This window comes from Anticarsia gemmatalis, chromosome 1 (assembly GCF_050436995.1).
Source record: "Anticarsia gemmatalis isolate Benzon Research Colony breed Stoneville strain chromosome 1, ilAntGemm2 primary, whole genome shotgun sequence".
In the NCBI taxonomy this organism is placed as follows: domain Eukaryota; kingdom Metazoa; phylum Arthropoda; class Insecta; order Lepidoptera; family Erebidae; genus Anticarsia; species Anticarsia gemmatalis.
This window is the reverse complement of record NC_134745.1, coordinates 8,638,362-8,651,702: the sequence shown is the minus strand read 5'-3', so window position 1 is coordinate 8,651,702 and position 13,341 is coordinate 8,638,362. Positions and strand designations below refer to the sequence as shown.

At 39.6% G+C, this 13,341-nt stretch overlaps 1 protein-coding gene across 3 annotated transcripts; it reads right to left on the bottom strand.

Moving 5' to 3' along the window:
* Positions 1-839: 839 nt before the first annotated feature.
* LOC142974780 (agrin-like) lies at positions 840-11,286 on the bottom strand. Of its 3 annotated transcripts, none has more exons than XM_076117297.1 (17): positions 11,127-11,286; positions 10,803-10,933; positions 10,193-10,429; positions 9,750-9,965; positions 9,422-9,634; positions 8,912-9,124; positions 8,721-8,821; positions 8,405-8,519; positions 6,910-7,143; positions 6,386-6,548; positions 5,832-6,003; positions 5,350-5,491; positions 3,473-3,733; positions 3,113-3,259; positions 2,777-3,040; positions 1,887-2,451; positions 840-1,810 (listed from the first exon to the last, which is right to left on the bottom strand). In XM_076117297.1, exons 2-17 carry the CDS (start codon positions 10,873-10,875, stop codon positions 1,651-1,653), a joined length of 3,276 nt encoding a protein of 1,091 aa, XP_075973412.1. In that variant the 5' UTR covers positions 10,876-10,933; positions 11,127-11,286; the 3' UTR covers positions 840-1,650. The 3 variants fall into 3 exon arrangements, with proteins under 3 accessions (XP_075973412.1, XP_075973429.1, XP_075973420.1); XM_076117314.1 differs by having other exon boundaries at positions 2,900-3,040; XM_076117305.1 differs by having other exon boundaries at positions 8,405-8,516.
* Between the last annotated feature and the right edge of the window lie 2,055 nt (positions 11,287-13,341).

Sequence of the window (13,341 nt, the reverse complement as noted above, 5' to 3'; positions counted from 1 at the left end):
AAAGGCAAAAAACCTTTTTATAGTTTAACAAAATATATTGTAGTTGGGTAGATAAGGACCGGGGGTTATTCTATTTTTAGTTCAATTTTACAGATCAATTCGGCTATAAGGTTTCATATTCGATAGTTGTCAATAAGTTGTTTCTGTGGAAACCTTTAAGTACTATAAATTTCCTCGCAATTATCATCAGATTAGTACTTCTTCCTCTTATGGTTTTCTTATTATCGTATGGTTAGTGGTCAACCTAGTGTCAAAGTTGTTCAAGCCGCCCGAAGGCCTTTGACGTGGCTTAACGACTGATATCTTAATAGAGAATATAGAAATTGACTGCCTCCGTGGCGCAGTGGTTTAGGTCACCACGGCGCAACCATTGCGTCGGGAGGTCGTGGGTTCCCACACGGGACAATTATTTGTGCGATCCACAAATAATTGTTTCGGGTCTGGTTGTGCTTTTAAAAAAAAAAACAAAAAAAAATTTAAAAAAAAAGAAAGCAAAGAGGAATAACCGGGATCGACTTTTTACGTGCCCTCCGAAGCCCGAAGACGCCCAGTTCAAATACCATTATGCGGTCACCCATCTATGGAATGACCGCGCCAAGGGTTGCATAACCCACAGTTTTTCTTTCTTTATTTTTATGTAACTTTGGATGATTTTTATATTCAGATCTCCTCTTATGTGCCTAAGTATATATCGTAGCTCGCACAAAGCCTTTTCATATTGTTTTCTTTACCGGTATTCGAAACCAGATTAAATAATTGATTTAATTAATCGTTCATGTGGTATTTTAATAATTATAATATTATGTTTTGTAAAAGGTTTGAAATAAAAACAGTTAAAAAATATTTCAAATAACTGTATTATAAAAGGAGATAATTTATTATAAAATGCATAGATTTAGATATGTTAATGATAACAATATGTTACAGTATAAGAAGTGATAGAAATTCAAGTTACACGAATATCACATTGCAAGGTATAATATAGAAAGTAGATAGGTAGTAGTCTCAGTACGTGAACGTTTATAAATAGGTAATTATTACGTATATTGGAACAGCTACTTTTGGTACAACACTAATTAGTTTGTTTAAATGAAAATTTTGTAACAATAACAGTATCTTTGTATCATAAATTAAGTTATAACCGTCAACATAATGTAATCAGTAACCAGGGAACGGTAGCGAAATTCTCTACAATCGGTACTGTCGAGTATCGAGAGTTTGACATTTAAAATGTTTTGCCAAAATAGTTCCCACAGAGCCCACTAGAGGCGCTGATCAGATTTTCATGCAAAATTTCTCGATAGCCGGTTGTCGGTAGTTCATAGTGGTAGAGAATCGAGCTACGGTTGCACTAAGTAAAGATAACTATAAGCAGTGACAAACAAGTTGTTAAATCTCTGTAGCAAGAAGGTTTTATGAATGAATTGAAATTCATTATTGCTATGTGTAACAAGAACGATAATTAGTTACAAGCCAAACATAAAATCCTCTTACTACAAACACTTAGCTGTCTGTTTGCCAGTAGTTTATGATTATACATAGTTACTCAGTGCAACTGAACCTAAAAGTACTAAATAACAACACTTTAAAATATATCGTACAACTTTAACAGTAAAACTAATAGAATAGTGGAAGGAACAGAGTGGTCCATCAAGGACATACCAATCGAGCCAAATTATGCGGTGTACAAGATCGCAGTCCCGACGATGTGATCGTCATCCCTCGGGACGGAGGGATCAGGTCCCTGCCACTCACCCGCAGACGGTGCACACAACCCACGAAACCGGGAATACCTGACGCGCCGGACAATCTGCACACGGTTAAAAACGTTACCTTAACTCTGTTGAATAAATTACTTTAAAGAAAGTTTAACAAAATATACTAACTTTGTAACATTGTCCGGTGGATGACCAATATAAATGTAAGGATCGATGTCTAAAGAACTCATACGTCCCTGCGACGAGCCCCGTGCTGACGATGATCCTAATTTCAAAACCGCATCCTTTTTATACCTCCTCGCTGATATTTTAGATTTACCATCTATTTTAGTCTTCCCAGTGTGCAGTTCCGTAGGTCCACTCCCTGCGTCCCAACGTAATACAGCTCTGTTGTCCACAAAACCGAGCCACAAATGGTCCCTCGTCCCGGAAGCACTTACTAACGCGCCTCTGCCGCACACAGCAGACACTTCAGCCCAAATGTCGAAGCGTTTAGCGGGAAGCCTCGCTCGCGCCGTCATCCTCGCGTGACCGTCGAACAACGGCACCTCATACATCTCATTACTACGTTCTTCTATATATTCCTCATATACTGAATATTCTTCTACTTCATTCGAACCAAATTCTTCTTCTACTTCTTCGATCAACGTTTGACTCCTAGTTTTGTTAGACTTAGCACAACTTCCTTGGTACGTATTTTCTATGACGCTACTAGAATGAGTGTAGACTTTTTCTGCGAAGTATCATTTGAAGTGTATTAAATGTGAATATTATTAAATCAATATTCTACTAAAACAAATTCTACTGAACTAGCATATAACTCTAGCGATATCCGACTGGTGGGAGGATGTCGATGCACGTCAGCTCGGGTTCAGGGCTATCAGGCTTGCCGCTATCGCTCGTGTCTACGGAAGCGTCGGTGAACTGCAGTGAGTTTGAGCTTTGGTGTTTGATATATTCAAAATCTTTGAGCGATGTTTTATCGGGTTCCAGTGAGGTGTTTTCGTGTAGGTCGGGGTTTTTGTGAGTCGAGCGGTTGGATCTACCGGAGCGACTACCTCGGCGAACGTGTGGCGTCTCCTCGCTGCACGGCCCGAATGCCTGCACGACCACGTCCGACTGAGTCCTGCAAGCGTGAGTGCGAAGGTGACAAGCAGAAAGGTATGTGCGACCGTCACTACCGCACACTGATGGCCCATCGGTCGGTGGACATTCCGTTGTGGCACATTCACAGGTCGCCAGTCCGCTGCGAACCACGCAGTGAGCTCCGAAGTAACATGTCATATGCTCGCAGTTAGTTGCCGGCAGTTGGGTCGATTCAGCTGTTGACAAAAGAATCAGTAAGACTATTGACAAACTTTACAGAACGAAGCACGGTATTATAAAGAACCTACGGTCGAAACATCCATTAGGTCCTAGAGTATGCTCGTGGTTGGAACAGACGGTGCACTTCTGTCCTTGGATCCCCGGCTTGCAGACACAGCGGCCAGTCATCTGCTCGCAGTCTTCACGCACTGAACCGAACGCTGAACAGCCACACGCTACAAACGGCAAAAATTAAAGCATTTTTGTGATACAACCTTATTACCTTGTCAAAGAAATCACCATCAACAAAAAGGCACATTTAGAAACCCTTCTAATCATTTAAAACATCTGATTGAAATGGATACTAATTGAGATTGAACTTGTATTAATGTAGATGTAACGCCTCACACATAAGCAGTACGTTCTCAACATTATACTGAAATACTTACGTATACAGCCAGTATGGCCAGTGCCAATTCTGGGCAGGCCCCAGTAGCCAGGCTCGCATCGATCACACTTGAGACCACCGACCCCTGGCCGGCAGACACACTGGCCTGTGTCATCGCACTGTTCAGTAACAGAGCCCAGTCGGTGGCAGCCACACACGGCTGGACACCCGGCGCCGCCCGGACCTCGAGCTGCCGTCACGCCGTCCGCGCAGCAACCGTGCCATGATTCCTGGCAACCTTTCTTTTCGACAACCGTTTTATCTATAGAAAGAAAAAGTATGTTGACGTATGTTGTGTGTCTACATGTTAATTTTGATTTGCAAGTTTTACTTTACATACTTAGTAGCTTATCCCTATCCTACAGTTACGTATAATGTGACAACTTTAAAAACAGACAAACCATCTCACAGCTTAAATAATATCGCTATCTTTTCGTAGTGGTGTTAACGGAAAGAGACAGCGAGGAAAGAAGACAGCTTAAGTTTGATATTTATCCCTATTTATCTCTTACAAATAGAATAAAGCTCTTTCAAATTAAATCAAAGTTACGCAAACCAGAAAATCGTTATCAATACATGCAATACACATTCATTTCACAATTGCAATCATATTACTACTACAGTTTTAACTAATTATACAACGACATTTGATTAGCTCACATCCGGCACAGCAGCCAGTAATGTCTTTCACTTCACGTACCATAAACAGATCATTCAAACATGTAAATAACACTTATTTGTCTTTGAGCAATGCAACTTTCTAAATAAATTATGCAAACAACTATATTAGTGTGACCGTAAAATAAATGCATACAGAAGTCACGCTTCATCTGAGGTACACTTAAACTTGTCCACACTTTCATCAGTATATGCTGTTAAAGTACGACCGTGTCTGGGTTAACAAGTACACGCCTTAGAAAACAATAATTGATAATATAGTGTTTAATGAATTCATATTTAAAACCATTTCCCGCTGCGAAATCAATAACGTTGTTCACGCGTTTTTCTTCGAAATATGATTTCGCTTTTACATTAGATATACTTAATAACTGAATTTTTACTAGCTTTTTTTTCTCGTTTACTAAAGTAAGATCAGCCCCGCAAACATTCAGTGTAATTACTATCACACAGTCTTAATTACCAGTATTTTGCAAAGCAGTTGCAATTTTACAAACGTATCGTTGCATACTAAAATAATGTATTTTTTGTTAAGTAATTACTATTTTTGATCAGGCATTTGTCTTCAATCTCATTTCATAATTTATATTATAAACATCTGTACTTTATACATTTTGTGACAGTTCTCAGTTGTTTACATTGCGTACTTTCTGTAGTTCGATTTTCACCGGTGCTTTGACGAACGGGTACTGACTTAATTATGATCGTATACATCGGTTATGCGGTTATGCGTGTTTGCACTGCTTCTATTTGTATTCGTAACTGTACGCTTGTTAGCTAATTGCTGTTCGTAACATAACAATGCGTTGGGAAGCTTGAAATTACATGCATATGTTAATGCTCTATTACATTGGCGTGGTTGTTTAACGGCTAGTTCGGTGTGCACTGATTTTGTTTATTGTTCTTGTAAGACCAAGATCCAGTTTTGAGATACTAGTGATAATATTCGTTTAGGAATAATTTGCGGTTTTATAGTTTTTATTCGTATACTACAAACTATTGCCTTAAATAGGTAGCTTACATCTTGAAAGTTTCACGGTCACAGATGTCCGATAGAATAGCCCCTTTTACATGCCTAACATTGTGATTTAAATGCTAAAAGAGCTGATTTCATATAAAAATTAAAACTACAATATTTCTTCTTGATCTCTTTTTGTCTCTTATTTTAGACGTAAAAACAAAATGTCGTATAAACCATACCTTTCCTACAGCACCGTGCCGCTTTCGCAGTGTGATGGCAGTAGCTACCAGCGGGACAATCTTTACGATGAGGACCTCCGCCGCAGTCTATCGGTCTTCCTTCCGCGTCTGTTAGTGGTTCGTCGTCTCCACATGGCCGAAACTGAGAGATAGATATTTTCCGTTTAAGCAATGAAGTTTAGTAAGTTCATTCATTACTACATAAATAAACGTGACTTAATCTTGATCATATTCCGATCACCTTTATCCAGAGGGGCAATTTCCTACTACTATCGACTATCAGCTTTCTATAAAAAAAAAATGAAAATTTTAGCAGCGCCACTAGCGGGCGTCGTGCGAACTAATTTTTAAGGACATTTTAAACGACAAACCCTGAGCAGTTGAAAGTAGAGAGTCCCGCTACTACTTACATTTCAACAAGTACCTAAGTAGGACTAGTATCTATTGTGAATAGTGTGACGTTACAATTTATCGTATCTTACCTCAAGTCCTCGACACAAAGCCAGCGGTCTTAATCTTAGATCTTCTTGCCTTCGACACGCTTCAAGCTTCATGTGACACAATGTTGGATACAAACGCAGATCGGACGCACACACCGGGGCCGAAGTGGTCGCGGCCGCCGCTGCAGCCGCGCAGTCGAATAGACAAGCACATCTGAAGCAAAAATAAATCTATGACAATGAAAATCATGTATGACATAATGTTGGTTGCTAGGTAAGGGTCCTTTGGAATTGGGGTATCTAAAGAGGTAACAGATAGCAATATCAAAAGGCCGATGTCCTACCAGTAAAAAAAGACGTCAAGAATTTTAGCACAGAAATGTAATCAGCGCCCCTAGCGTATCTTGGAGGAACTAATGCGAGATCGAGAGCCGTGAATTGCGGTGTAATCTAAGGTAATAAAATTGTATTCTTTTACTTTCTTATAGCTTTCGTTAATTGTATGGTTTTGAAAATATACGAAGTTTTCTATGTCTTTAGCAGAGCAATCTTTACAAGAGCAATAGATATAGTTAGTGAAACAATGTTGTACGCACCTAGGTTGTCCATTAGAGTCCACAGCGCACGTAGCCTCATAAGCGCACTGTACACGCGCACACACCGCAGTACCTCCGACGGCCTCGCTCGAATTCTCCGCGTTTTCATCCTCTGAGCGAATCTCGTTGCTCAAATCAGTTAGCTTTGATGATCTGTTCCCGTCTGTAATTTGTAAAAATAAAAGTTTGAATGGATTTTCAGAAGCATTTCTAACTCTTGGTGCCTCCATGGGTCAGTGATAAAGATCGGCATGAAGCTACCAATGTGTCGGGTAGTCGTGGGTTCGATTCCCACACGGAACAACTATTTGTGCGATCCACAAATAGTCGTTTCGGGTCTAGTTTTACTTTGCGTCCGTTGTTTGCATGGTGGTAATGTCCCCGTGACACAAGAGCAATTCTAATAATTCTAAAGACGAGTTCTAGCCCACTTTGTAAAAAGTCAAGACTTATGAGCAGGGCTGCATGTCCAAAATAGATTAAAAAAAACATTGTACTACATAAAAAAATAAGTTTGCACCAACCTGTAGTATTATTATCGTCGTCGGTACAGTCTCCGTAGTACGCCAGTACCGGGGGTTGTTCTCCTCTCGCCCTGGCTTCGCAGGCCGCTCGCCGTAGCGCGCAGTGTGAGGGGTAAGTTCGTCGCGTGGTGGCACAGACGGGTGCTCGTGTGGTGTCCGAGCACGCCGCCGCGCATCCGCACGCACCGCGCGCGCACCACGTGCCCGCCGGACATACCACCTCCGCGCATGATTCTACATTTACAAGAATAGTATAATTAATTAAATAGAATAAGTTAGTATTTTAGGTATTAAATGTTGGGTATTTTATCCAATCGTCAATTAATCGGACGTTTTATAACCTCTATTCATAATTTATTCACACCTTAAATGTTACATCTTTTGTGCATAGACTTGAACTAATTTTATACTATATATAAAATTACTGTATGTATATTTGTTTTGACATTGGCATACTAAAATCATAAAATATAAAAATAACTGCTTAAGTAAGTATATTTCAGAAACTACCAATTGAAAAAGATTCTCAATAATTGTTCTTCAATACAATACATCTACAGAAACTGCGACGTGATAATCTGAACATAAAATTCGCATTAACGCGCTTACCGTATACCACAGTCCGTTAAACGGCAAGTGGCAAAACACATGGAAGGAGCAAAATTTATGCGTCTTGCACATTAGCCGAGTAATTTGCACATAATAAATTCCCACGCGTTAAGCGTAAGGTAATTTTCCGTACGCGTCATAAGCATCGATTACCAGTACCTCGATTCTCTACCACTATCGACTACCGACAACCGGCTAGCTATCGACATTTTGACATGTAGAATGTACTGCCAAAATATTTCCTACGACACCCGTCAGAGGCGCTGATAAGATTTTCATACAAAATTTCTCGATGACAGGTCGGTTTTCGGTAGGCGATAGTAGTAGAGAATCGACGTACTGTAGCTCAATTCTCTACTACTATCGACTACCGACAACCGATTCGATAGCTAGCCGGTTGTCGGTAGTCGATAGTGGTAGAGAATCGAGGTACAGGAACATGTAGACAAGTGGTTATCAAAATGATAGGGAGCATTAAACTATGGTTTAAGGAACATTAGCCAGTTGTATCGTAAATCAAGCAATAAGCTTGTTATACTGATTTATTGGCAGGTTATTGGAGTCAACTGCAGGAATTAAGAGCTTTAGAGAATTTATCTTACATAACAGTATATCAAATCTACATAGTGATTCATATCTATATACGGGGAAATTAAATATATTGCTGTAGTTTTGATTACATCCTCGAGTGTTCCAGATTATTGTGTTTCATAAGTGCAAAAGCTTATACATAGGTTTATTGTATTGAGACAATATCAATAGCACATTTTTTCAATACCACAATAATGAATTCGTATCGTCAAACGTCAAATTAGCTTTTAAATTTTTTACTGGCGATTATGAAATATTTAATGCTATTCGATGCTTAGATCTTCTGAGTACATACCGCAGGATCCCATGTGCTTGATATGAAGCCGCCTCTTCTCCTTGCAAGCTGTGTCTCTTAGAGAACATACGCTGCTGTACGTTTTGTTGTCAGAGCCACACACTTCTTCAGTCTCCTTAAGAATAATAGCAACTAATTACACACGTTTAGTGAAGTATAAGGAGATAACCAATTGAATATGAGAATGGTGGCAATGGCAGACTACTGAAGCGAACTCCTGTCGACTAATTTTCAGTCACTATAGAGAATTAAATCATATTTCGCTTTTAGAGACCAAGGAATTTACCATATATGATTTTAAGAAAATTTTACTTACTGTTCCCTCCTCACAATGTTTTGGGCAGACACAACTTGCTTCAGAAACGCCGTCGCTCTCGCACACCGCGTAGAATTCGCACTTCTTGTTCTCACATCCGTCTGCAAAATTATTTAACTGTAGCTCGACTATACACTATGATGAAATAGAAAACTCCAAACTCCAGACACATAAAAGTGCAATATACTAACTGCAAGGTCCGTCGTACAAGACCTGCACGTCTCTCCTGTGTCGACAGGCTTCCAGCTGCAGCTTGCATCGGTTGCCGTAGGAAATCCCGTCAGAGCCGCAGACGGGCGCAAATTCGTTGGAGCAGCGCGGACACCGGCACACGCCGCGCCCGCCCGTCGCCACGCACTCGCCGCCGTGCGGACACACACGGTCCGCGCATACGCCGTTTGATCCTACAATGTTACATTCCATTAAAAAAATATATACTAGTATCTAATATTTAACCCCTTACTGTTTTCAGTCCCTATACCGTTATCAAACTCTAACAATGATAATTGAGAGGTGAGGTTTAAGATCAGGTAGGTCAGAAAAAAGCTAAAGAAAACACGGCCGGTACACTATCCTGCCTTACCTATATTCTAGCTTATGGCTAAGGTCTACTGATCTTCTTGAAAGAGGGAGAAATCTGCAACTATTTATGTATCCTATCCAAAAAAATTAAGACTAGATAAAAAGTTATGGGCCCTGACCACAGGCGCCGGCGTGCAGGACGCGCAGCTCGCGGCCCAGCAGGCAGGCGGCGCGGCGCAGCTCGCAGTCGCTGTCGTGCGTGCGCGCGTCCGAGCCGCACACGGGCCGCAGCACGGGCTCGCACGCCGCGCCGCACGCGCACACCGCGCCCCCGCCCTCCACGCGGCACTCTGCGCCGTGCCGACACTCCACCTCCGCGCACGGATTCACTCCTGACACCAACGTAACGTATATTGAACAAAGAAATCTAAAAAGCTATGCAACAGTTCGTTTAATATTTTGTAACATTTTTTTTTTGTATTGAGTATATCAAAATTTGGTATTGACCAGAACTGCACTGTCCTTTGAACACAATCTTCAACTGCTTCCTTGCTCGACAAGACTCCCGATGCATCTGACACTCGTTGGAGTAGGTCTTGCCGTCGGAGGCGCACACGGGCGAGAACTCGAGTGGACACGGCTCAGCGCACCGACAAGATGGTGCACGACGTTCGTCTAATTGACAAACTTCAGGATCTGGGCAAGTTACTCCAGCGCATGGATCTGAAATTTCAAACACGTTTTTAAAGATAAATTATCAATATTGTACCCAGGTACATCATGGGCGAAGAAGACTGTAACAACAAATAGTAACTCTCGATAAATCTGCTATAAATTATATTCGAGGCATGTTTAGGTAGCCAATAGTTTTTTCGAATGTTACTTCTAAGCAATTGTTTGACCAGAGCATATTCGTATCGATGTATCTTTCATAATCTGTTTGTACTCACCACATTTACCATAATATTTAAAAGTGATATTAGTGTTAGATTCGCAAGCAGCTCTTCGCATCTCACATTCTCCGGGGTAGTCGCGAGCATCACTGGCACATAGCGGCCGTGAGCCCTCGTGGTCGCCGTAGCTCGGGCACGAGCTCGGGCATTCACAGTTGTAAGATCTGCCATCGGGAGTCGGTCGACACAAGGCTCCGGGACCACAAGTAACACCACGACACGGGTCCGGTACGTCTATAGGGAATTAAATCCAGATGTATTCAAGATCATTTATATGCCAGGAGTCTAGTTTAAAAAGGGTAAAAAGGTATGTTTAGGTATATGAACCGAAGTAGGTAAGCGTCTGCTTTCACTGCATTGTGTTTGAATTATTAAATTCTTTACAGTGCAGTGCCTTTTCAGTTGTACAATGGTACGAGGGGACAAAGAAAGGGCAGCATCACTATGCTGCTTGTATGTTAGTTTGCTTACTGAATTTTTAATGACACAAAGAAAAGAATAGATCACTCTATATATCTTATATGTATTGTTTATTTCTACATCCCTAATCAACTTTTAAACCAGTCTACGGTAATATTTTCAAAGGTATAAGTAGCTGTGATCATACCACTGGGAAATAGGTAACAGCAGTCACCAGCCGCCACTAGCACGAGCAGCACCGCCAGCAACGCGCTCACCATTGTCTGGCTGCCTCGCCGCTCTTAGCCTCTCGTCGCAACATCACACAATATACTCACACTATAAACAATACATTACCACTATAAACTGTCTCCACAAAATACACAAAACTAACTAGGCAGAATCAGCTCTCTGGACAATAATATCACGATCAATAATATTAGGTTTGCTTACATTTTCAAGTAAACTTAATTAGTAATAAGATCATCTCAATACGTGGTTTTAACTGAGAGCCAGTGATATTTTTACTCACCTAATACTCTGAGGTTCCTATGATAACTAAAAACGTTATAAACAAATAACACGTTCAGATATTTACAAACTGTAAAAATATAATGTGTCTGTTATTGCTTCACATGTCACAGCAAACCGAGCGCTCTTTCCGCCCTGTCGTTGTACGGCTACTGAAGCTGAGATAAGTAGCACTTGTCTGAATGAACTCGTTCGAACATGCGCAGAAGTCTGCTTGCAGCAAATAGGATAATTCGGCTCGGTGTGACGTTGAAAGCCCATATAGATATTATGTATATCTGCCTGCTGCTAGACAGTTAGCTGCGTGTGTACATATGTATTCAATTTACGTACGTAAACCACTGACGTACGTCCTGTAACGACCGCTAGTTCTTTACCTAAAAGTGTACTACTGTTAATACACTGCACCGAGAAGCAGATAGAAACTTACCGTTCAGTCGGTGCTATTAAAACTTATCGCACACGTCATGTTTATAAACTGCGCTATTAGATCTATGACAATGTATCAATTTATCAATTAACTATGTAGCATAGCATGGCACGATATCGGACAGGCAAGAAAAAACTATGGTTTATAATTTATACAGGAGTATTAATTAGTTGTTTAGCAAGAGCGTTCTTAGTGGTCTTTCTACTTTCCATCACTCTTTTATGTTTTCTAGCGAGAAATTGATAATAAAAATTACTGTGGCGTGTAAAAATTAATGTATGATTCTGTGGTTTATAATTTAAGCTTATTTTAGTTAACTACGCCGTATTTTATCCTAAATGGATATCTTTTATATAAAATGTCCATATTACTACGACGCACACTGGGGTCAGATGTATGGAGACGATACCCAAAATTAATTACATGTAAAATTTTTACTTATTTATTTATTATTTATCGTGCACAATGTAATTTTACAAAAAACAAGTCTTACAAATGTTGTTAGTACAAAGCACGGTCTTATTACTCATACCAACAACCTTCGGGTAGACTGAAAAGTAGAATTAAGCGATGTCGATGGCGTACAGCCTATTTTTAATCTAAATTTTATTCAATTTTAATTAAATAAATATAGCATATTTATTTACATTCATCCAAAAAATATACATGTATACATAATAATATTGTAAGTACATAACATATATTATCCTATAGCACTATACAACTATGATAGTGGAACAGCATCACTTTTTCTTCTTCTAATAAATCAATAACGGATCGAAGGATTTTCTGCTTATTTGGTGATTTTTACGCATCAGACTCATTATCGGATCCGAAGATATTATAAATAAGCGATTCATTATACCAATGAGATTTTCTAATCTGGAAGTTTTTCTACTAAAACGCTCTCGGTATGTCTTAAAGTCTTTATTTCTCGACTCCTGAGCTTCCTGACTGAGTTGTCCAATGGGAAGTAAGGCGTGATCTATGATTTCAGGACCGTGTATAATAATTTTGTGCATTGTAGGAGTCATTGGAATCGGACAGGACAAGCAGTCTTAGAACCAACGTAATTTATAATTTCTTCAAATTTTCTATCAAATGTTTTGTATTTACTATTATAAAACACTTCTACTAAAGATTTTCGAGTCAATAGTACTCTAGGAGGCATATCTGAAAAGATTTAAGAAAATCTTTATACGCCTGACAAAAAAGTGATACCGAAAAATCTAAATTATGTTAATTTGCGCAATAGGCTTTTGCTTTTGAGTATGGTCTCTTAGTAAGGAGGGTTTAAAGTATCTAAAACACTAATTCGTTTTAAAAGAACCTTGCGCAAAAAATAAATATCGCCTTTTTTATTAGAAAACTATAAAATCAGAAAACTAACCTAATAAATCGGCTGTCACAATATATTTAATCAATTTAACTTTAATTTCAAATAGTACTGACCTTGTTCTTCATTGGACATGTTTTAGTTTTAAAGTAACTCCTATAGAAAAAATGTTATGAGCTTCTAAAGACCGCAACCAAAAAATTTCAAATGTAATAATTACAGTAAACACTAACTTCACTGCAATATCTAAACAAAATGATAAACTTTAAATGGATAATATGGATGCTAACTGATGTAGACTAATGTGAACTTTGATGTAATATCATTCTTTTTTCGAAGTACCCACATTTGAGAAATGTGATTTTGGGTATCGTCTCCATACATCTTTCCCCAGTGTGCGACGGCCGTACTGGGCCAGCCTTTGCAGTTGTTTACTTACTTCGGTATACC